At 53.4% G+C, this 23273-nt stretch overlaps 1 protein-coding gene across 1 annotated transcript in view; it reads left to right on the top strand.

The window, feature by feature from the left end:
* XYLT1 (xylosyltransferase 1) overlaps positions 1-23273 on the top strand; it is a 141217-nt gene that overhangs the window by 84484 nt on the left and 33460 nt on the right. The window contains exons 4-5 of the mRNA XM_053276103.1: positions 12296-12468; positions 15668-15870. Of these exons, the coding sequence (XP_053132078.1) occupies positions 12296-12468; positions 15668-15870 (376 nt within the window). The remainder of the gene's footprint in view (positions 1-12295; positions 12469-15667; positions 15871-23273) is intronic.

The following is a 23273-nucleotide window of genomic DNA, read 5'->3' as shown; positions in this document are numbered from 1 at the left end:
GTTGGAAATGTCACACCATAAATTATATTGCATGGCGCCATCTGACAAGTAATATACCAAAAGTAAATTGGTCCCGTTTCCACTCCTCTCCCACTGCTCTGAGGCACACGTTTACTTGCAGTCTCTTTCGGCTGACATCCACCTTTGCTTTTCTTCTCTCTCTTTTTGAAGGGCAGAAACTAATCTGTGTTGTTTTGAATATAAAAAAGCAGGTATTTTAATAATTAACTAACTAACTAACTACCCAACAAACAAAACCCAAAGACCTTCAGTGTGGTTGGCACAAAACCATCCAAGCAGGAGGGGGTGGGTCAGTGGAAACGCCTAGCAATTAAAACGGCACCCAGACGCTCCTTTTCAGAAACAGAAGCAAAGCTGCAAGTGGTTGGCAGACCTGCTAGTTAAAAATGGCCCCGGCTCTCAATAAGGAAGATGATTGAGGCGTCAGCACTGGCACTGTGTGGACATGGCAAGCTCATGAAACAAGTCACGGGGGCAGAAGAGCAGCCTGGCTGCTGGGTCAGGGCCCCCAAGGAAGCCCATCTAGCCCAGCCTCCTGCTTCGCCCCCAGGCAAGGGATGGTGACGGCCGGCCCCCGCCCTCCTGCTGCTGCCGCCCCCCTGCAACTGGGAGAGAGAGGCACCCTGCAAGTCGCCAGCCAGACTAGGCGCCCCGGAGAGACCTCCCCTCCCCCTGAATTTGTCTCAGCTCCTTCTAACACCCTCCCAGCTCGTGGCCATCGCCAGATCCCGTGGCAGAGAATCCCGTAGGCTAAGGATGCACTTGGTGGGTAAAGGGCTCCCTTTTGCCGGCCCTGCGCTTCCTGGCCACCAGTGTCATGGGGTGGCCAGTGCTGGGAGGGAAGGAGCAGCACTCTGCTCCCTCCACGCTCTTCCCATCATGCATCCTTGTGTAGACCCCTGTCACGTCTCCGCTTAGCTGCCTTTTTGCTAAACCCAAGCGCCCCGGGGGTTGCTTCTAGCCTTGCCCCGTAAGGAAGGTGCTCCCGGCGGCCATCTTGCTCGCCCTCCTCTGTACCTCCTCCAGCCCTGCCAGGTGTATGAAGGCCTTTGGAGACGAGCCGTTCAATTCCCTCTCCCCATCCTCGGGATCCCGGGCGCAGGGCTTCCCTTTTCCTTGTTCAGATGCTGCCTGGGCGGGGGGGCCTTTGTGTCTTGCCCGCGGTGGTGGTGGTGGTGGTGCTTCACCCCTGTGAGTTCCCAGATTTATTTTATTTACTGAATTATTCTTCACCTTTCCACATAAAAGCTTCCAAGTTTACTTGCCAAGTTGAATATATTCCAGTTCTACATCAATTAATATAAAAGCAACACAGCACAGTAAAAGGGAGTGAGAGGGGCGTGAAAGAATAGCCGCGTAAAAGCAGCAGCTTGGAAGATGACTGCAGTCAACACAGCAAAGACCACCTAATGAACGGAGATCATCTGACTGGGAGACGGAAAGAGGTTTCACTAAGGAAGAGAAATGCAGATGCCGGTCGAGTTCCACGGGGCGGGGGGGGGCCATGCCTCTTCCCAGCCACACCCCACCTAGACAGGCAGCAGCGAAACACGGAGGACGACTTCACTCACAGCAGCGGCAGGTGAGTGGGGAAGAGCCACCCGTTCCCCATGAGACTGTGCTCCCCCCCACACACACCCACCTGAGCCCGCCCTCCCCCCACCCCTTCCTGTGTCGTCCAAACCCACAAGTGTCAGGTTGCCAGCGCTGCCCACCCCCCCCCACGTTCTAGATTTGAGGTTGGCCGGAGGATGTCTGATGACACAGGGAACCCGGCGTTGAGAACCCGACATTTCGGGGTTTGGACGACACGGAAAGGGGCGGAAGTACCCACTTGTGCAGGGAAAACGCTTGCTGGGAATGGGGGGTTTCTTTCTCCTTCCTAGTCGCCGGTCAGGTTTGCCAAGAAGAGCCTTTTCCCATAGGAACAGAGGAAGCTGCCTAATGCCGAGTCAGGCCCTTGGTCGGTCTAGTGCAGTATTGTCTGCACTGACTGGCAGCAGCTCTCCAAGGGTCCAGGCAGGAGTATTTTCCAGCCCTCCCTGGAGCTGCCGCCTGGGACCTTCTGCACGCAGCGCTGGTGCTCTACCCACGAGCTGCAGCCCCCTCCCCTACAGCAAGGGGTTCCCAACCAGCATTCCTCCAGATGTCGCTGAACTACAACTCCCAGCATCCCCAGCTCTAGTGTATTGTGGCTGGGGATGCTGGGAGTTGTAGTTCAGCAACGTCTGGAGGAACGCTGGTTGGTAGCCCCTGCCCTAAGGGCCATATCTGGCAGCAGGCCGTGCTCGCATGCAGATGCCCATCCAAATGCAAACCAAGGCAAATCCTGCTTAGCAAGGGGGCCGTTCTTTTAGCTTCCTGTTTGTTTTGGATGTGCTGCCCCCTGCACGCTGGGGGTGGAGCCCCACTCCACGCCTGCTTCCTTGGCCTGCAGAGAGAGGGAAAGGGCTACGTTATTGATCAGCCAGGCTAGTAATACTGCTGACATAGAGCGGAACTAGGGATGAGATCGATGAAGACGATTCTGCCACTCTCATTTGAGCCCCATACCTTGATCAGTCCCATTTGGGTTTGCAGTATCTCTGGAGTTTGTTGTATGCCTCCATATCGTCGCCTTCCCCGTTAATGCATATAGGCTCTAATGCTTTGGAGATCACAGTTCAAAGCACAAGTACCTGTGGGCACGGAAGGATTAGAAGCCGAAAGTGGATGAGGGGGGATCAGAGTCTGGGGAAGCCAACTTGAATCTGGCTGACGGAGCTTCCTTTTGTGCAAGGTGGTGGTGCTAGTTAATTTGAAGAGCGGAGACCCGCTCCAGCTGGAGCTGCAAGCCCGGCTGGTGACAGGCCCAAAGGCGGCCAGGTTGCCGTCTTCCGACTCACGATGCTCCCCGTGTGAAGCCCCATCCAGACACACCATGACCAGCGAGTCCCAGAGGGAGTTGACTGCGGCTCCCAGCGTCCCCAGCTGCAGCGGCCTCTGCCTGGGGAGGATGGGAGTTGTAGTCAACTCCCTCTAGGAATCCCCGTTCCCGGAGGGGCACACTGACTGTGACCCCCTCGGTTGGTGCCCTTCAGCTCCAGAGCCCCCACCTGGCCCTGGGATCGCTGCCTAGACGTGGGCTTTTATGCAAAGTGGACCGTGCCAGGGTCCGACTGGTCTGTCGGCCATGAACAGGGATCCTGTGTGATCCAAGGATGCTTTGCCCAGAGTTTAGCTGGCCGGCTAAAAATCTGCAGTGGATATAGACATCTTTTTAATAGCAACACTTGTGTACATGTTCACTTTTTCACATTGGGTCAGATATCTTAGTTATTCCAATTAGTTCCCTGAAAGAGTGATCTGAGGAGCATCTGTCAGGATGTGGTACAATTTAATCTGGAATTCCATTGCCATCTGCTCGAACAAGAAATGAGAGACCCCCCCCACACACACACACACCCCGCAGGAAAACCAACTCCTAGGATTGCTTTATATGCCGCAATGTGCATAGAGGAATACCCCAGACGTTTTGTTAAGAGCCGTGTTGTCTAAAATCACTCCGCTGGCCAATACTAGTGCGCAGGCTTTGATTCTGTGAGTTAAAAGCAACTATTCAGCTTATGTAAATATCCTGAATGGTCATGGAAACACCCTGCATTGTGTGTAAATATCTACAAGTACTAACCCAAAACAGAATGTTGCAGTTCAAGAATCATGAAACAGGTTAGATCTCATGCAGAAGGTGGTGGTTAGATTCTTGTGGGACTGTCACCTCGTTCAGACATGAGTGGGAAAGACCTGCGTCCAGCATCTCGGACGGGGTCGGATGTGCCGCCGTGGCCCCCTTGCCGCTCCCCTCCGCAGGCCAGCCCTCCCCCTGAGGGCAGCCTTCCTCCCACCTGGCGTGTGTCACTCACCCCCTCACCCATGGGGGTTCCAGCAGCACCCATCTGAAGAGGCGGGCGCCATTACTGTGATGGGGGGTCCCAGCTTCCCGATCACGGAGGCGACGCCTGCCATGATGGGCCAAACGCTCTTGTGACCCTGAGAGGCTTGCTGGGGTGGGGCTTCCAGCGTCCCTCGGACCCTGGCATTCCTCTGCAGCCTCTGAGCATCCCTCCAGGGGCTCTTGGGTGCCTGCCTTGCGTTTCTGTTGAGGTCGTGAGCCCTTTGGCAACAGGGACCCATCACATTAGCGTATTTCATTGAGACTAGGTGAAAACAAGACAAGGTTTCCCCCCCAGTTTTTTGATATTGGAAATCCGGAGGTCATCTTGAATTCGGAGTCCTCTTCCTTTGGAGTAAATGCAGGTCTAGCCAGTATTTAACCTCTGCTTTTTAAGGGGGCCGTCTTAAATTCAGAGTCGTCTTTGATTCAGGTAAATACGGGTATTGATTTTGCTATGTAAATGTTTTGGGAACTTTTGTTGAAAAGCAGTGTATAAATATTGGTAGCAGTTGTGTGGCTGGACCATTTAAACTCTCTCAGGGTTGTTGTTCTTTCCATTATTTATATACCATTTTTCAGCAACAGCAAAAAAGGTTGATGGATGCTATGCTGGGGTTGGACAGGGCCAGTTGCTCTCCCCCTGCTAAATACGAGGGAGCCGCCCAGCTGGCCGGGCGGATTCCCAAACGGTGTGCCACAAAAGGGCCTGAAGATGTTCCTCGGTCCCCAAAGAGCTCACAGTAAAAAGGATCACGAGTCAGACTCCAGCCACTGGAGGGAGGAGGCTGGGCTGGGCCGGGCGAGGGCCAGCTGCTCTCCTCCTGCCAAATGTAAGAAGAGGGTCAGCACTTGCAAAGCTGCAGCTCCGGTGCAGCTTAGAGTACATGCAGGAGGCCCCTCTTGCATCCAGTCAATAGCCGATCCCCCCTCAGGTCATTGAATATTCACTGTGACATTGTTGATTGTGATGAACTAATTAGCTGTTAAGTGGTGTGATAGGTATTTTTAATGGGGAATTCATTCTAATTCTGCTTTAATGAATGTACTGTTACTTTTAAGTGTTGTTTGTGTATGCCTATGAGTCAGTGGGGAAAACAGTCGGCTCACATGCTCCAGTAAAGCACAGAAATAATTTGTGATTTGTCTCCGAGGAATGAGAGTATCTTCATAATTAGAAATGTCAAAAAAAGCGCGAGTTTGCTATTAAGATTACTGGTCTGGCAAGACGGTTATCGTGTTAAATGAGATTCCGTATCTCTGTTTCTCCGTGGCACGTGTGGCGTACCAGTGTCCTGGTTATTAGGCACTGATTTGTAAAACATGAAAATGATTTCCGTAATTGCTTGTAACGATAAAATTCCCAATGAAGAAAACTGTGTTTCTTAAGAGAGCACATGACCTATTAGCTTGCTGAAAGCTTTCTGGTTTTGTATACAATGCCGTTTGCAGGCAGCGGGAGTATAGCTAGAGGCAGGCGCATTAATCCGCAGGGCAAACAGCCCAAGCATCCTCATCCGTCTGAATAGACTTCTTCCGAGGAAGGCTGTGTGAGCCCTCCTGGTTGGCAGACAACCCCCCCCCAAGACTGGGTGGGGGGGTGGGAGGGAGGGAGGGAGGGATAGACGGGGGGGAGGCGGAACCCCTCAGGACCCTCATGAGAGGGGGGCTGGTCTGGTGGTCCCAAGCGTGACCGAAGCAGGGTCTGCCCTGGTTGCCTATGAAAGGGAGGCTAGAAGTGTGAGCAGCACTGGGAGAGAGTCCCCCCCCCCCCCCGGGGATGGAGCCGCTGCTCTGGGAAGAGCAGAAGGAGGTTCCATTTCTCAGCATCTCTAAGACAGGGCGGAGAGAGACTCCTGCCTGCCACCTGGGAGAAGCCGCTGCCAGTCTGTGAAGACAAGAGTGAGCTAGATGGACCAAGGCTCTGACTCCGTTTGTTTGTTTATTTATTTTTACGCTTCTATCCCGCTCTTCCTCCGAGGAGCTCAAAGCGGTGCACATGCTTATTTTCATCCTCACAACCACCCTGTGAGGTAGATTAGGCTGAGAGAGACGTGACTGGCCCAGAGTTTCATGGCTGCATGGGGATTTGAACTCGGGTCTTCCCGGTCCTAGTCCAGCACTCTAACCGCTACGCTACGCTGGCTCTCCTGTGGCAGCTTCCGGTGTTCCTGTGACTAACTCAGAGGAGACCCTCCTTCCAGCCCAGACAATAGTCCCCGAAGCTGCCGCATACTGAGCCGGTGGGGGCTCTGGCCGGGGGCCAGCCAGCAGTTTGCTCCCCCGTGTGTCTGTGCCAGAAAGCTCCAGGGGGCGGACACTCCGCTCGCCTGCCCGCGGCTGCCCTCTGCCCCTCCGGCGCCCCGCCTCGGGTTCAGCCCTGGTGCCGCCACGGATCGCGCGTCAGCCCCGGCTCTGCCTTGCTCAGCTCTGACTGGCAGCAGCTCTCCAGACCTCGTGGCTGCCCTCCCCTCTCCCCTCTGCCTCTTACTTAGGGGAGCAGCTGGCCCTCTCCAGCCCAGCCCAGCCTCCCTCGGGCTGCTTTGAGAACAGTCTTTGGTTGGAAAGCAGTGGCTCAATACTCTTCATACAGAAAGCCAGAGCTGAAATCAAAAAAGGTCTTTGTCTGGGCTGCAGAGGAGGACTGGCCCCCTTTGCTGAGGAGGGTCTGCCCTGGCTTGCATTTGGGTGGGGGGCTGCATGGCTGAGCCCCCTGAGGGGATGAGGGGGCCGTCGCTCCGGGGAGAGCCTCTGCGTGGCATGCAGGAGGGCCCCGATTCATGCGCCGCTCCAGCTGGGAACGGAGACTCCTGCCTGGGCCCCGGGAGAGCCGCTGGCCGTCGCTGGAGACCTGCTGAGCTCGATGGGCCCGTGGCCTGACTGGGTGGGAGGCGGCTTCCTCGGGGCTAGCAACGCCCTGCAGAACAAGCCCCCGGTGCGTATCGGTGCAGCCAGGGTCGATTCCCTTCTTTGCCATAAGGACAGCACCACGCGACTGACGCTCCTGTCGCTGGACTGCCCCCCTCTGGCCCTCCTGCAGATGTTGGACTGCAACGCCCATCGTGCCCCCTGTGACTGGGGATCATGGGAGCTGTAGTCCAAAAGCACCTGGAGGGCCCAAATGGGGCATTCCGGGGGGGGGGTGAACCTGAATGAGAGTCCGCCTCGCTTCTTCTGTTTTATGTTCCACTTGCGTGAAATGCAAGTAAACTTTTTATAAAATGATGTCGATAATGGGATATTGCACATCCGCCCCCCCCCCAAAAAAATCTGCTTGGATTTCAACTTCTGTCATGTACCTTCAAATGAAGAGCTGGGATTCGGCAGGAGGGGGAGAAGGAGCGCTGGCCCTGGGCTTGAGAAAAGACACCAGTCGGGCCGCCTGTGGCGAGAGGGTGCCAGGCATCAGCTGTGGAGCCGTCACAGGCGAAAGCTCAGCTCGCTGGCCAGATTGTGCCCCAGCGGTGGAAGTGATGCCTGGGAGCGGTGATGGGTCCTGGGGAGGCCGTCTCTGCCGCTGAGCAGCTCCCTGTCAAGCCGCCGGCATCCATCGCACTGTTGGAAGCCATTATGCTAATCATGCGCAGAAGTACCATTAAGGATGACCAAGGGTGGCAGAATGTGGCCCGGACTCTGTGGTTTTCAGTAATGCGGCTTGAATGGTTTGGCTTTTGAATGGCCATGATTGGCTCCGTCTCAGTGGAGAGGCTGCCGCTCGGCCAGGGGCGTAACCGGTTCAGAAGGGGCCCCCTGCGCAAGGATTTCCCAGAAGAAGGGGGCTTTTTTTCCAACGGGGGGGGGGGCTGAGGCACGGTGTGAAGATGGGCCCCGTCTGCCCTTGCCGCCCACTCGCTCACCCCTCTGCCGCCACCGCCCCTCTGCCGCGTCCCCACGCAGCCTGTAGTCCCCACACGCAGCCACATCATGGCCCGGCGCCCCTCACGGGGCCGTGACACCGGCGTCCGACACCAGCAAGCCGGCTGCAGGTGAGGGGCCCTTGGCTGGCCTCCTCCACCCAGGGCCTGGGGTGGCCTCTGGACCTGCTGCTGCTACGCCCTTGCATTCCTGTGGTGGCCAGGATCCTGCCTGAGTGCCATCCGCAGGGCAGCTGGGCCGTCGTCCCCTTCACTCCCGTGGGACTAACCTAGTCTGAGTCCCGCCGGGGGTCCTTTTCCAGCAGCTCCTGAGGCTGCCGTCTTGTGTGGGGTGTGCTCTCGCTCGCTTGCGGGGTGGCCTCCGCCGAGTCTCGGCTGTCCAGCTCAAAGAAGGCGCTTCCTAGGACGGGGCAGGGCAGGGCAGGGAAGGCGATGGAGGTCTCTGGGGAAAGGCGGCAGCAGCTAGCCCGGCATTATTTGGACTCGGGAGGTTCCTCCAAGCCATCTCCATGTGGTGCAGCAAAGGCAGCGACCAATGCGGGGCAAAGAGGGAGCCCGGAAAAGCCGTGGCCAGCCTGCCGGGGCCTGTGTGATTATTCTCTCCCCGTTGTTTGAACAGTTGGGAAAGGGAAGGGCCGAATTGCATTGATTTCTGACCCCCCCCTCCATTAAGAGAAATGGATTTACTGCCACGTCTGGCCTCAAGTTGATATCTTCGCATGGCAGCCCTTGCTTGAAAGAGGGAGGAGATGGCTGCTGCCTCCCATGGTGCTCGCAGGGCAGGCAGAGCTGCAGAAAGGCTGCTCGCCGCAGGAAACTCCTCTCCGGGCTGCCCCAGCAGAGCAATGCTTATTGGGCACTGATCTTGCCGGACAAATACTTCATGGTGCAAAGAGGGCAGCAGTCTCAGTCTGGCAGTGCTTCCCAGGCAGACGGGCACATTTATCGCATCTGGGGGGGGAGGGGGAGATTGGTGGGAATACGGAGGAAGGGGGAGGGTTGCGCCTGAAATGTCTCCAGAGGGAAATCCAGGAGCATTTCGGGACTCCTCGAAGGCAGTGACGGTCACTGCTTTTCAAGCGGGGGCCACTCTGGTGACTGCCACAAGAAGAAGCCTTCAGCATGGTGAGAACTGAGCTCTGCACCCTCCTGCGCTTTGCTCCGTGCTGGGAGGGCCCTTGAAGAGAGCAGGAGCCCTCTCTTCGGAGCGCTAGGCAGGAAGAACTCCCAGGGCGCCTTCCAAGGTGGTGCCAGGGCTCACGAGGGCTCCGTTGCAAAGCACGGTAGGGGTGGTTGCCTCCAGCCGTTGAGCAGTGGAGACTCCGTCTCCCCCAACACTTGACCAAAGTGCTGAGCAGGATCTCTGGGCAGAGAAAGAGACACAAACCTGACCTTTTCTAAGAGATCTGGGAGGGATCCAGGAAACCACCAGACCAGGGGTAGGCAACCTTGGCTCTCCAGCTGCTCCCATCACTGCCAGCCATAATTTGTGGTCGCTGGGGTGATGGGAGTCGTAGTTCAACCACTGGAGAGCCCAGGTTGCCTACACCTGTACAGGGCAGTCAGCTCAACATGTCTTCCAGGTAAGTTGGCGGAGATCTTGTTAGGGGTGAGTCATGACTGCTTATTTGCAGATGGCACCCAGTTAATCAGGAGGAGGCTATCCCTCATGGACTGTGAAGAGCTCCAAAAGGATCTTTTCAAACATGCACAACGCCAACAAACAGAGTGTCTCCTGCTCTCATTTGAGCTGCTTCTGAAATAAGTAGGAAGTCAAAATGGGATAAGACTATTTATTTTTCCTCCCTTTTTTAATTTGGGAAAACGAAAAGTTTGTCATTCTTGCTTTTATTGGTGTTGCTCTTGGGAATGGATTGCTAAGGATGATAAACTGAAGAAGCTAGATTGTAAACAGAGACTGATTGCTTCCAGTCTAGCTTTTCTTTTTTAAAAAAAGATGATTCATTAGTGAAAAGTCAACCAGTAACTTCCAGCTCGCCAGTGTTCCTTCAGTTCCCTGGTGGTTTGGCTTGTTCCGTGCTTTCTTGGCACTTGCTGGAGCATAATTTCACTCTTCCATTGGCCCACCGAGTGCTTAGCTCTCCCTTGAGGATCATGTCTGAGAATTCAAGGCTGAACAAGAGAAAACAGCGGAAGACGAGTCGAACATATGGAGGCTACTTTTCACTTATTTAGCGTAAAGGGTTTAGAATGGGATCCATAAGCACAGCCCTGCTGGATCAGGCCCAAGGAGGCCCATCTAGTCCAGCATCCTGTTTCCCACAGTGGCCCACTGGATGCCTCAGGGAAGCCCACACCCATTAAATGAAGGCATGACCGCTCTCCTGCTGTTGCTCCCCTGCAACTGGTATTCGGAGGCATCTGGGAGGGGAAACCAAAGCTGGTAAGGATGTGCAGAAACTGTTTGTTTGAGCGGTTCAATCATGAACCACTTCAAACCTCTTCGAGCCCATCTGATGGGTTTGATGGAACTGGTTCGCATACCCGTGGTTCGGTCCAAATTCAGTTCAGCTTCAGACCAGACTGCGCCACACGATTCTTGCACACCCCTAAAAGCTGGGTTTGGTGGTGGCCATCTTTGTCAGCTGTCGATCTTCTCTGCCTGGCCTCTCTCGCTTCAGGACCTTATGATAAAAATGAGTACCGGCAGTCATGAGGCATTTAAAACAGCGAATGCACCCGCATGGCCAAACTCCAAGGTGCGAGGGCTTCTCTTTGCTTCCAGCCTCGGTGAAGATCAAGGGTTAGGTAGGCTAAAAATAGGAAAATCCATCCCCAGTAGGCATCTCTCGTCTCATAGAAAAATGCAGGACACAATTATTTTGCAGATCACCTTAAATCACTTCTCCCTTCATGTCTATGAAGACACAAGCAGGCATACAGAAACGGAAAAATCGGGCCAAGTCCGTATTCTGTGTATATCATCAAAGCTCTGAGGACTTCAGCATAAAAGCAACAATTTGCAACTGCTGAGAGAGTGACTAATTCGTAGGAGCAAAGTAGCAATTTCTTTGATTTCCAGACCTATTTTTAGCCACCCACCCCCATGCGCGCACCCCCCCTTCAGCTCCTGATCCAACCAGCAGCATTAAGCTCCGTATTCCCTTAGGTGCTGTGTGGAGGTTTTGGCCCAGCTTAACAGATCGTTCTCTCCCCGTTCTGGCAGCTCTGTTTGCCAGTATTCTGTGACTGGTACTCCCCTCTCAGCCATCAGAATGTTTGTGAACGTTCTGTGACATCCCTGTTCTGTCAGCTCAGCTCGTCGAGAGGGGCTTTCTTTTCTTCCTCTTTTTCTTCTTTCCTTCCCCTTTCAGCTTATGTCTTGTAGAGGCTCCTTCTTGGCTCTTTTCCTTTCTTTTCCTTCTACTGTATGGTGGTTGAATCCCGGTTGAAATGCACCTGCATCACTTCAGTAAAGCTTGGTTGTGAGTGCAAGTACCATGTGGGTTCCCAAGTGCCCTGGGAGAGATTCTTTCCAGAGCAACATCTCAGGCTGCCGAGTGGAAGGAAGAGATTCTCCGGAGAGAGTCAGCCAGGCACCTTCCACCCATCTGCAGCGTCTCATTAGAGCTATGCAGACATGATGGCCGTTTGTACGTTTGCTGTTTTGTGAAAGGTTTTGTCTGCGTTCATTGTAAACATGAGCCTGAGGACAGGCCCTCCCAAAGGTGGGATTCAGACACTGTATGTGTGTTGAACATCATGGCCATGCTCTTACGGTGGGTAGGGTGAGTCCAAGGAGCAGCCAGCTACGATTCCGAGCCAGGCGCACGCTCCCAAAGACGGCACGTGGCAGGGGAAATCCCAAGTGGAGGCCCGCGGAGTGGTCGTGTGCAAGGGGGGGGTCGTAGTTATGCCCCCCTGCTGCAGATCTGGGATGGCTATGGGCAGCTCAGGGGCCAGTGTGTGAATCATTCCTGTATGTGTGTCCAGATATAGATCTGCGTACGCTGAACAGTGATCGGCACTGTTTTTCAAGTGGGGGCCACTTTGGCAAAAAAAAGGGGGGGTATCCCTTTCAGAGAGCCGGGGCCCTCTCTTTGGAGCTCTCGGGGGAAGCGCTGGAAAGGGTGGCACCTCCCAGCGCTGCTCAGTGCACCCCTCCCAAGATGGCGCCGGGGCCCAGGAGGGCTCCGTTCCCCTCCAAGGAGTCCCCAGGAACAGCCCTCTCCACCTGGGACCAGGGGAGCTCCACACAGGCCAAACGGACCACGAGTCCGGGAGTCCCACTGGGGCTTTTCGGCAGCCACTGCTGGGCCTGGCAGCGAAGCCCATTGGGAGAGACGGGGCGTGGATGGGGCGGAGTGTGGCACGGAAAGGGCTCTGGGCAGTGGGGGGCGTGGGGTGGGGGGAGGCCCGCCTCCTGACCGCCCTCCGGGCTCTCCCGAGACCCCTCAGCTCTGCAGCCGCACACCGGATGCCCTGACGATGTCTTGTTTCCAAACAGGAAAAGCCAGCAACAATCTCCAGTGGGACGAGGACTCCGTCGAGTACCTGCCAGCCAACCCCGTCAGGATCGCCTTTGTCTTGGTGGTTCATGGCCGAGCATCTCGGCAGCTGCAGCGCATGTTTAAGGCTATTTACCACCGAGACCATTTTTATTACATCCATGTGGACAAGGTAATGTATCTGCACTGGTTATAAATGGCCTGTCTCTCCATCTGTCGTCTTTGCTTCAGCCATCTCCCTGTGTTGATCTCTGCCACGTACCTGTCAAGTGTTTCCCCGCGTCTGTCGTGGAGGTTGTGCCCAACTTCATCAATGTGCAGATACGAGCCTCCCTCTTCTTGCCTGCCTGGGTTGGCCTCTTTTACGGGCTTCTGTTCTCTGTCCAGACCTGTCTGTTCTATGTCACGCTGCGGCAGCCAATTAGTCCTAAGAGGCATTTCTCAGACACCAATTTAAAATCCATGTGCCAGGCCCACACAGTTGGTCCACCATCAGGGCCATCTCAGGCGACGAATGCTTGCTGGGATTTTGGGGTGGACTGTACCACTTCAGATCATGCGTGGAGGCTGCCATTTTGGGATGTCCGTGTCAGTGTGTGGATCTACATTTTTAAAACTCCCTGCAAATAGAAAACCGGCACAGCCTAGAGCAGCCTGGGCTATTACCTTCCTCCCTGGTGTGTTTGTAGGGAGCCCGTTCACACTATGATTGCAATGTCAGTTAAACCAAAATGCTCGCTTCCCAGCAGCACAAACACTCCTGCCGAGTGGGTTGTGAGAATCTGGAACTTGCTCACCGACGCCAAATATTCATCGCAACTGACGAACACTTCAGGTTGGGTGGAGATCCAGTCTTACAGTAGCAAGCATGAATTGTCCCCTTTGCTAAGCAGGGTTAACCTTGGTTTGCCTTTGGAGGGGTGACCACATGTGAGCACTGCCTGCTGCAGGATATTCCCCTTAAGGGAGGGGGCCATAGTTCAATGGAGGAGAATCTGTTTTGTGTGCAGAAGGTCCCAGGTTCAATCCCTGGCAGCATCTTCAACTAGGAGAGACCAGGAGAGCTGGTCTTGTGGTTGCCATCATGACTTGTCCCCTTAGCTAAGCAGGCTCCACCCTGGTTGCATATGAATGGGAGATTAGATGTGTGAGCACTGCAAGAGATTCCCCTTAGTAGGGGATGGAGCCACTCTGGGAAGAGCAGAAGGTTCCTGGTTCCCTCCCTGGCAGCATCTCCAAGAGAGGGCTGAGAGAGATTCCTGCCTGCAATCTTGGAAAAGCCTCTGCCCGGCTGTGAAGGCAATACTGAGCTAGATAGACCAATGGTCTGACTCAGTATATGGCAGCTGCCTATGTTCCTAGGGCTGGGAGAGACTCCTGCCTGAAACCTCGGAGGGCCACTGCCAGTCAGTGTAGACAGTCAGCTAGATGGACCAAGGGTCTGACTTGGTGTGGCAGCTTCCTACGTTCCTATGTACCCAAGATCAAGAGACCACGTTCAGTTCCTAGATTCCAATCTTGGGTTAATGACAGTTGTTTGCGGTGAAAAGGTTCTGTGTTCTACGGGGGCGTACACACCGCCAGGATCTTAGGTTTTTGTTTAACTGATGTCGTGGCCATTGTGTGAACCGGCTCAGGAAGTTTTTAGTGATTTTTCTCCCTTAGCTGTACGTAAAGGCCAGGCCTGAGAGAGGAACTGTATATCCATCTTTTCACCTGGATTACATCTCCATATATTCCAGTTACGGGGTCAGTCCTGGTGGCCCATTAAAGCCAACCACTGCTTGCCATATAACTGGAAGGTGAGCATGCTGGGATCCAAGCCCGTGGCGTAAGCACGTCCTGTCCTTAGATGGAAGACTCGTTCTGCGCCAGTCCGGCATATGTCTTCTTTGGACTAAGGATAGTCTGTTTCTGGAGTGAAACTCTCTGCCTTCCTAGCTGCGTAACGGTTCTGGTTGGGCAGGAAGTAAAAGCCTATAATATAGTTCTAGTCATCGCCTATGTTAAACATCTAAATTGGGTTCTTAACTCCCATAATGATCTCATCGTAGGCTCCCTATTTCCCACAAAACTCTAGCCTGAGCTCTGATGGAGGAGACAATTATGGCAAAAAAAAAAAACCCCTTCCCATGACTCTCTAAGGAGATGGTTCTCCTGGGCGGAAATGCTGATTCAGCTCTCCTGGGACTCCGAATGCTGGGCTTCCAGGCACAACTGGAGCGTCTTTTCTATGAGTCAGCAAACTGTCCAGCTGCTCCAAGGTGTGTACTGTGCTCCCAGGGCATAAATGGAGCTTCATGTTATTTTGTGGTGATTTGGGCTCTCTTGGACACCAAGGTGATTCATCGACCTGTATACTTAAATGTTAGGAACACATGGGGAGGGGAATAGTCCATCAGCAAGCCTCACACATTTTGGCATCTGGACCATCTCAGGGCATGAATGCTCGGAGTGATTTTTGGCAGCATCTACCCTGCTCAAGAAGGGAAAGAGGTGATCGCACAGAGGAAGCTTTAAGTGCAACCATGTGATTGCCCCTTTTTTATTCCTGCCCCCAAATGATTAGGGTAAAATTGCAGTCATTTTTGCACAGAGGAAAGAATTAAGGTCAGGGTTAGGGTCACAGTGAACAAATGGTTGTACTGTACTCTCTCCATGGAGTCATCTTTGGGGAATGTTCTTGCCAATTTTCATGCATTTCTTTGTCACATTTATAGATCGCCTGATATATGCATCTCCAGGTGGTGCAGATTGTTATAAAAAACCAACAAAAACAGTTGCAAATGTTTTTTTTACTAAAAGCCTGAGAAAACAGGTGTGGCCCTTGGGTCTTTTTAAAGGCAGCCAGAGATGGAGAATGTCTTCTTTTGACAGGGAGCGCTTTCCAAAGCCCTGGGACAGCCACAGCGAAGGCCCAGTCCGTGGCATAGTCGCTTTGTGTTTTCAAACTCCTTACGGCTTTGAAAATCCACCATTGCGGATGTGGCTGCTGCAGGCCTGGGGCTCAGGAGCACCCCTGGAAGCGGATGTCTTGCAGTCCTGTGTCCCCCCCCCCCCCCCGCTTGCCACTCTTCCATCTCCAGGCCTGGTCGACCTCACCAAGAGCACAGGTCCCCCCAGAAGGTACCAGCCGCCCCGCCAGCTCCTGTGGACAGCAAAGACGGCCTCCTACGCGGAGTCAGCAGTGGCAGTTCCTCCCTGGGGCGTGACTCTGCCTGCGCCGTTCTTGCAGCGTCCTGCCCACTTCCCGAGCTTGGGAGTGAAGGCCACCAGGTTTCCACAGAGGTGTTGTGCACACAACATGTCGAGCCCCTTTGACCAACTCTGGCGTCTGTTTGTCTTCTTCTTCTTTCTTCCCCACCATCCAGCGGTCCAACTACCTCCACCGGCAAGTGCTCCAGTTTGCAAGCCAGTACCCCAACGTGCGGGTCTCCTCCTGGCGCATGGCCACCATCTGGGGAGGAGCGAGCCTTCTGGCCACGTATCTCCAGAGCATGCGGGACTTAATGGAAATGCAGGACTGGCCGTGGGACTTCTTCATCAACCTCAGCGCTGCTGACTATCCCATCAGGTAGTGTGATGGGCTTTGGTGAACTCTACTCACTTCCTTCGTGGGCCTAACCTAAGAACGACCCTGCTGGGCAGATCAAGGGTTGATCTAGCCCAGCATTTTGTTTCCAGTCCGATGCTTCTGGGATGGGGCTATAGCTCAGTGTCGAGCCTCTCTCACATGCAGAAGGTTCCATGTCCCATCCCTGGCATCTCCAGGCAGGGATGAGAGAGACTTACACTGGCTGGGACCATAGATCCACCCATTAGCTGGGCTGGCCTTGTGGTAGCAAGCATGAACTGCCACCTTTGCTAAGCGGGACCTGCCCTGGTGTGCATTTGAATGCATGACCTCTTGTAAGCACTGTCTGCTATAGGATGATCCCCTTAGAGCAGGGGGGTCAAACTGTGGCCCTCATTGGCCTATAATGTCCATCATCCCTACTCACAGTGGCCAGTAGCCAGAGGTGCTGGGAGTTGTGGGCCAACAGCCGTTGGAGGGTCGCAGTTTGACACCCCTGCCTTTGGAGAATTGGGCGACAGTGTCAGCCGTACCGAGTGAGGTGAATCAGTGGTCTGACTCGGTATAAGGCAGATTTCTGTGTACCTCATCTCACCAGAAAGTGAGGCAGCAGCAATGTCCAAGGCGACTTGCAACTGCCTTTGCCCGGCTCTAGGCCAGGGATAGGCAACCTTGGCGCTCCAGCTGTTTCTGAACTACAACTCCCATCATCATCATCATCATCATTTTGATTTCTATACCGCCCTTCCAAAAATAGCTCAGGGTGGTTTACACAGAGAAATAATAAATAAGATGTCCCCAAAGGGCTCACATTCTAAAAAGAAACACAAGATAGACACCAGCAACAGTCACTGGAGGTCCTGTGCTGGGGGTGGATAGGGCCAGTTACTCTCCCCCTGCTAAATAAAGAGAATCACCACGGTAAAAGGTGCCTCTTTGCCCAGTTAGCATCTCCACTGATGGGAGATGATGGGAGCTATAATTCAGCCACAGCTGCAGAGCCGTGCTTGCCTACCCTTGTGCTAGACCACTGCTGGAGCAACAGCTAAGCTTGTTGTGGGGGGAGGCCGCTTTGTATCCAGCCTGCTCCTGCCCAGTGATCTGTCCATGGTCCTGATCTTGCCGAGTGAGCTCTTTCTGGTCCTGCTTCCTTAAGAGTCCTGCTGACATCTTCACCATACACCAGCATGCCTGTGGGCCCTACCGTCAAACAAGAGAGGCAAAGACATTTGCTTGCGTTCCCAGACTCATGTACATGCCTTGATTGATTGATGTGGCACATTTCTATACTGCTCCATATACAGATCTCTGAGCGGATTACAATGCATGCATATTGTCTATGCTTTTCATGTTTATTGCGGGAAACAATATTTCCTGCAATAAAGGTGTAGGAGCATCGGTGTGGGAACATAGACACAGAGGAAGCTGCCTTCTGCCGAGTCAGGCCCTTGGCCCACCGACCTCAGTACTGTCTACACTGACTGGCAGCAGCTCTCCAGGGCTTTTGGGCAGGGGTCTCTCCCAGCCCTACCTGGAGATGCCACCAGGGAGTGATCCTGGGACCTTCTGCATGCAAAGCAGATGCTCTCCCACTGAGCTATGACCCATCCAAATGCAAACCAAGGTGAGCTCTGCTTTGCAAAGGGGACAATTCGTACCCACTACCAGAAAACAGACTCTCCACCCCATGCAGCAAAGCAGCCCTGCATTGCTGCTGCTTCAAAATTAAAAGGGGCAGTTCCCCTTTTAATTCCGCTCTCCTCCCCCTCCTCCCAGAGATGGACTCGAACCCTCTCCTGGTTAGAGTGGCCTGATCCTTTTACCTCCGTGCTCCATTGCCATGTAAAAGTGGCCAAGGTACCCAGCAGCCCCCGCACAGTTCATCAAGGGACAACCCTGGTGCAATAAATAGCAGAGAAATAAAATGGTTCATTTTTTAAAAAATATTCTTTTATGTACTCCAGATGGGCTTGATAGACTCTGCCTGCCAACTCGCTAATGGCTGGTCTTTAAGGAAAGGTCAAACCAAATAATATGCAAGTCATGGGAGTTGTTTAGAGCAGTCATGAGATGCATTTTCTGATTTGCTGTGCTCCAGAGTACAAGCTTCTCTCTGTTCTGGACAGCAGATTCTGCTTGTTTGTTTTAAATCTGATTTGAAATACTGCACCGTAATCCAGAGGTGCCCTGAGGCTTGCATCCAGGAGGTGATCTTGTCCTTTCTCTTGCTGCTGCCCCTGAGGGAAGGGGGCCTTAGACCAGTGGAAGTTAAGAAAAGTTGCTTTCTTCTCATTGGGAGTTGGACATAGGGCGCATATACTTGGCGTCCCCAGCTCACGGACGAGCCTTTTCCCCTCCTCCTGCCTGGCTTGTCGGATTCTGACAGTGGCCGGGGGACGGGGGGGGGTGCTCACAGCTCCCGCACGAGTCTCCTCCTACCCGAGTGATCGTCGTGAGAAGAGCCCCCCCCCGCCCCCGTTTCCTCCGCAGTCGCACTCCTGGTCGGCTTCCATGCTGTTGGAGGGTTCCCTTTCCAGGGGCTGGATCGCAAGCCCTCTTCTCCCAGCTCTTGGGCCTCCAGCCTCCGCCTGCCCACCCACCCGCCATTCCTATTTGTTCTCTCCCCCCTTTCCTTGTGGCTTTTTAAAACAAACACCATCAGGCTTTATTTCTTTTCATGTCATTACTACCCACTGCTTATCATTCAGGTCCGGTGCCTAGCTGTGGAAGTGCTTTAAAAATGCTGGTCGTGTTTGTAAAGACTGAAACTACCCTTTGAGGTTGTTGCGTTTCGCGGTGGGGGGGGGGGTTGGAAACGCTGTGGGCCACCTTGGCTGATGCTTCTTCTGGCCTTTGTGACTAGGGGGGCCGGGTGCACTGAGCTGCCCAGGGCATGCAGAGATCCCTTCCTGGGCACAGGAGATGCCGGGATGCAGAGGCGGCCTCCTGCTGAGCCTGACCCTCGGGGCCTCCCTGGCTGCCCGGAGATGCCAACGGGAAGCTTTTCACTCCCAGCTTTAAACTCACGTCTCCTCTGGAATGCGGGGTGTGTGTGTGTGTGTATTCACATATTGGCCAAATTTACCCCCAAGTCCCTGCAAGGTCTTGGGGAGCACTTCACACACAATTCGGGGTTTTCGTCGCTCATTAGAGTGTAGTGTAATTCACATCCAGGGTTTAAATCCCTTTTTGCATCAACGTTTTTGGGGCCGCTTTGCACTTGCAGTGAAGCCTGCTGTCTAGGAAAGCTCCAGGGATTGGACCTGGGACCTTCTGTGTGCAAAGAAGGTGCTCTACCACTGAGCGAATGCTCCAGATAATAATGCTCCCTAGAAGGGAGCAAGCTTGAATGGCCCCCTTTGCTAAGCAGGGTTTGCTCTGGTTTGCATTTGAATGGGAGACTACATGTGTGAACACTGTCAGAGATTCCCCTCAAGGGATGGGGAAGGGCCATCTTCCCCAATCCAAACCAAACAATAACTAAAAAGTAATGAACAGCAAATACTTTAAAAAAAACACACATGCTAACAATTCAAAAAATACACAACTTAGAGGAATAAGCAATGGATTTTAACAAAAAATATGGGGGGGGGGACCCACAATCAGTTGCATAGGAAAAAGATGTCCCAAGAATGCTGCAAACATTTCAGAAGTCCAGGTCCGACTGTTGCCAGATTCCAAAAGGAGGTCTCGGAAGTCAGACCAGGCCAGATGCATTTCCACCCGGAAAGGGTCCCCCTCGGGAGCTCCAGCAGGAACAGCCCCTCTCTCTTTACAGTGGATAGAAAGGCAGCTGGGCTCGGGAGGGGGAGGGGGAGGGGGCGTCTGCGAGGGAGGGGCCGGGCAGGGCGGGGCTTTTCCTCCTGCCTCCTTAAAGGGCTGCGGGGGGGGCGGCTCCAGCCTGCCCAGCTGCCCACTTGCTGCCGACCCCTCCCCGCCACCGTCTCTCCCTGGTTGTGCTAGCACAGGATGATATGGCGGGAGTGAGCCCAGCTCCCAGAGCTGGGTTGGACGCAGCACTGCAACACGTCCAGAAGCTTTCAGGGTCCTGAGCGTGGGGCTTACAGCTGCCCGGTTTGCAGTGGCGTTTTAGGGCTTTTGAAAACACACCAAAACACCTCCTATCCCATTTGATCAGTGTTGTCAGAGGCGTGGAAATGGACATGGGCAATGGCGCCATGGCGAGAGGACCACCATTGGGTCGTGGTGACCCTGCATCCCTCCCCTCTGTGCAAAAAGGGCTGCTGTTTGCCGTGATCCTTTGTGGGTGAGGCTAGAGAAAGGGGTGAGGACACCCTGAGAGCAGGAAGGGCAACCAGGCTCCCACCTCTGGGGCTGGGCTCTGCCCACATTTGTCTTCCAGGAGGGTAGCAGGGGCCAAAAGGTGTGGGCCTGACTCAGAAGCTGCTGGTAGGGAAGCTGGGTTTTAAGCGCACACTGAGAGCCCTGCGCAGCTCCCCCAGATAGCCCTCCACCCACATGTCAGTTGCCTCTGCAAACACAGCTTTGGGGACGCGCGTTGGCTGAAGCCCGGCTCTCTTCCCGCCCCCGCCCAGCCCCGTTTAAAGATGCAAAACATTCTGCTCCATCTCAGATACACTTCGAATATGTCCTGAAGCTTCCAGTGTGTATCCAGAATGCACCCTGCCTCTTTCCCCTTCAGTCATTCAGAGCTTCCCCAAAGCCGTGGGCCTCCCTTATGAAAGGCTTCCCAGTCCATCCACCCACAGGGTGACTTTCACAAGCAGGTGTGACTCTTTTGCAGAGACTGATAAAGGCGCATTTCTGGCAGCTTTCTACACACAAGGGTCGCTTTTCACCAAAGCAGTGGCTCTTCTGTCGACGGTGTGGAATATACTTCACCGTCCGGTTGTCATCATCCTGCACTTTGCAGAGCCAGGAGGGAGTTTCCCTCGCCCTTTTCTGGGCCCGCCAGGTGTCCCTGCTGCAAAGGCTGGCTTGCCGGTTTGGGGTGGGCTGTTGCCTCCTAGGACACTTTTCAGTGTATGGGGGACTGTGGAAGGGGGTGGGGGCAAGGAAGGGGACCCATCCTGACTGGCGCTGTGCTCATGCACTCAACGCAAGAGGGAGACGGGAAATCAGAGGGGTGTTCAACAGTGCACTCTTGTGCTACGGCCTGTACAAAAGTCCCCTGTACCATTCAGGAGCCATGCAGAATCCATACCTTGTTGGCCCAGCAGGGCTGACTCCAGAACAGCTCGTTTGGGGGAGCAAAGGACATGGCGAGGGAAGCCAGGATTTTGCTGCGCCTTGAAGACTAATGGAGGTGCTAGTAAATTATTGTTATTATTTATTTTTTACATTTATATCCCGCTCTTCCTCCAAAGAGCTCAGAGCGGTGTACTACATACTTGAGTTTCTCTTTCACAACAACCCTGTGAAGTAGGCTAGGCTGAGAGAGAAGTGACTGGCCCAGAGTCACCCAGCTAGTATTATGGCTGAATGGGGATTTGAACTCGGGTCTCCCTGGTCCTAGTCCAGCACTCTAACCACTACACCACGCTGGCTCTCCTTAGGGTTAGTTAGGGTTGTTAGTTTGTTTACCTGATAGGGTAAACCTGATTAATGGAGCTTGCTGATTAATGGATTAATGCTGATTAATGATTAATTACCTGATTAATGGAGCTTGCTGGGAATTTTCCAACTTTATAGCCAATGGGGCAAGTGCATCCTTTTCAGTGGAAGGGCATTTAGTTTAGTTGCAGTCGCTGACCAGAAAAATATATGCTTACAGTCCAAACAGTAACAATAACTAATCCAGGTGTTCATAAACTTCATGAAAACTAACTATACAGGTGCTCTCTTGCTACGAATTCTAATGGCAACAAGGCAAAACTTAGCGACTGCATAAGTGATTTTGCCATCGTTGTCAGATAAAAGGTAACAAGCATCGAATTCATCCGGGCGTCTAGGGGAATTTGCTGGAAGAGGCACTATTAATTCATAGTGGGTAGAAACTACAGGCGAGTCACACATGGGATGGTGTCTCGATAGTTCCTGCCTTACAGAGACAAAACCGCTCTGCATACGGGACCACATGTAAATATGTTAAATAAATAAAAAGGGTCAGGGATGGCTCATCCCTTGATTTTGCCATCCCTGAAAAATGGAAGCGCTTCCTGTGGGCATCAGCCCTTGGCCGTGGCCTTTGGTGGGGTTTGGGACAAACTGGAAGAACCTCTGTGAATGTTGTGGCCGTTCCTTCTTGATAGACCAAGAGGCTGCTGCTCTCAGATGCCACCACTGGATAGAAGGAAGGAGGACATCTCTGTGGAATGTGTGGGGCAGACGTTACCCACACATCCGAAAAGCCAAAAGCAACCCAGTGGAGAGGAGGTTTTAATGAATGGCTTGGTTCTGAAGCATTATCATTCACTTTTTCGCAATTAGAAAAGGCCCTGGCCCTCTTAACGAATACGAGCCTGGCATTTGGGGGTTTCAAGTTGGTTTCCCCCCCCCCCATTAACCAAAGGTACTTCAAGGTTCCTTGGGATGAAACTGGAAAGCATCCCAAACAAATAAGATTCTCTGCTGGGTAAGAATAATGAGACGTTGAGGGTTTCTATAAACTCCCCACTTGGCTAAAACCAATATCTCTAATTAGATGAAGGAATCCCTGCCAGAGGTTCTGCCTCGGTGACGGGGCCTATAACAATCTTTCTTAGAACATTTGCATCTCAAATACCACTGGCAGCAGTTTGGCTGCAGTCCAGGGCTGAAGAGAGTTTTAATCACATTTGTTCTCTTATCCTTGCCGTAATTCTCTCATGGTCTGCTGTGGATTTTCACTTCAGCTTGTACTGTGTTTTATTGATGCGCTTTAATATCGTTTTTAGCTTTTTCATGCCAACTGACCCTCAGAGGAATGAATGTGGCCAGAAACGGGGCCCAAATTCCACCTGCTCTTCACATGTGGAAGCCAGAGATTGGTGCACCTCTGACTTCTGCAGGTGTGGTGATCGAAACCTGGGGACAGGATTACATCACTTGGGCGGCTGTAACAGGAAGCTGTGCAGGTATCCAGAGCGTGAAGGGGGTTCCCCATAGAAATGAGATTTCACGCCACTCCATTCCATGGTGGTTTTGTAGAGCGACTCGAGTGCACAAGCCAACTTAGCTGGCGGGCGGGCAGTGCCATCTGGACGGACAAATGCTCCTTGTGCTTTTTGTCTACACTCCTAGAAATGGGAGAGAAACGAGAGGGTGTCCAGGGCTTCCTGCTTTCAGTGTGCTAGCATCCTTTGGCTGCCCTGGCTATCGGGCCTGCAGTGGCCACATTTGCAAGGGTGTCTTAAAAGCATTTGAGCATTTTAGAAACACAGAAACTGCTATGAAATTGTGTCAAGGTGGTCGGAGGAAGGGAAATGACAGTTGCCAGGAAT

Source organism: Hemicordylus capensis, chromosome 13 (assembly GCF_027244095.1).
Source record: "Hemicordylus capensis ecotype Gifberg chromosome 13, rHemCap1.1.pri, whole genome shotgun sequence".
Lineage (NCBI taxonomy): Eukaryota > Metazoa > Chordata > Lepidosauria > Squamata > Cordylidae > Hemicordylus > Hemicordylus capensis.
The sequence above is the reverse complement of the archived record's forward strand: the minus strand, read 5'-3'. Positions and strand labels throughout refer to the sequence as shown.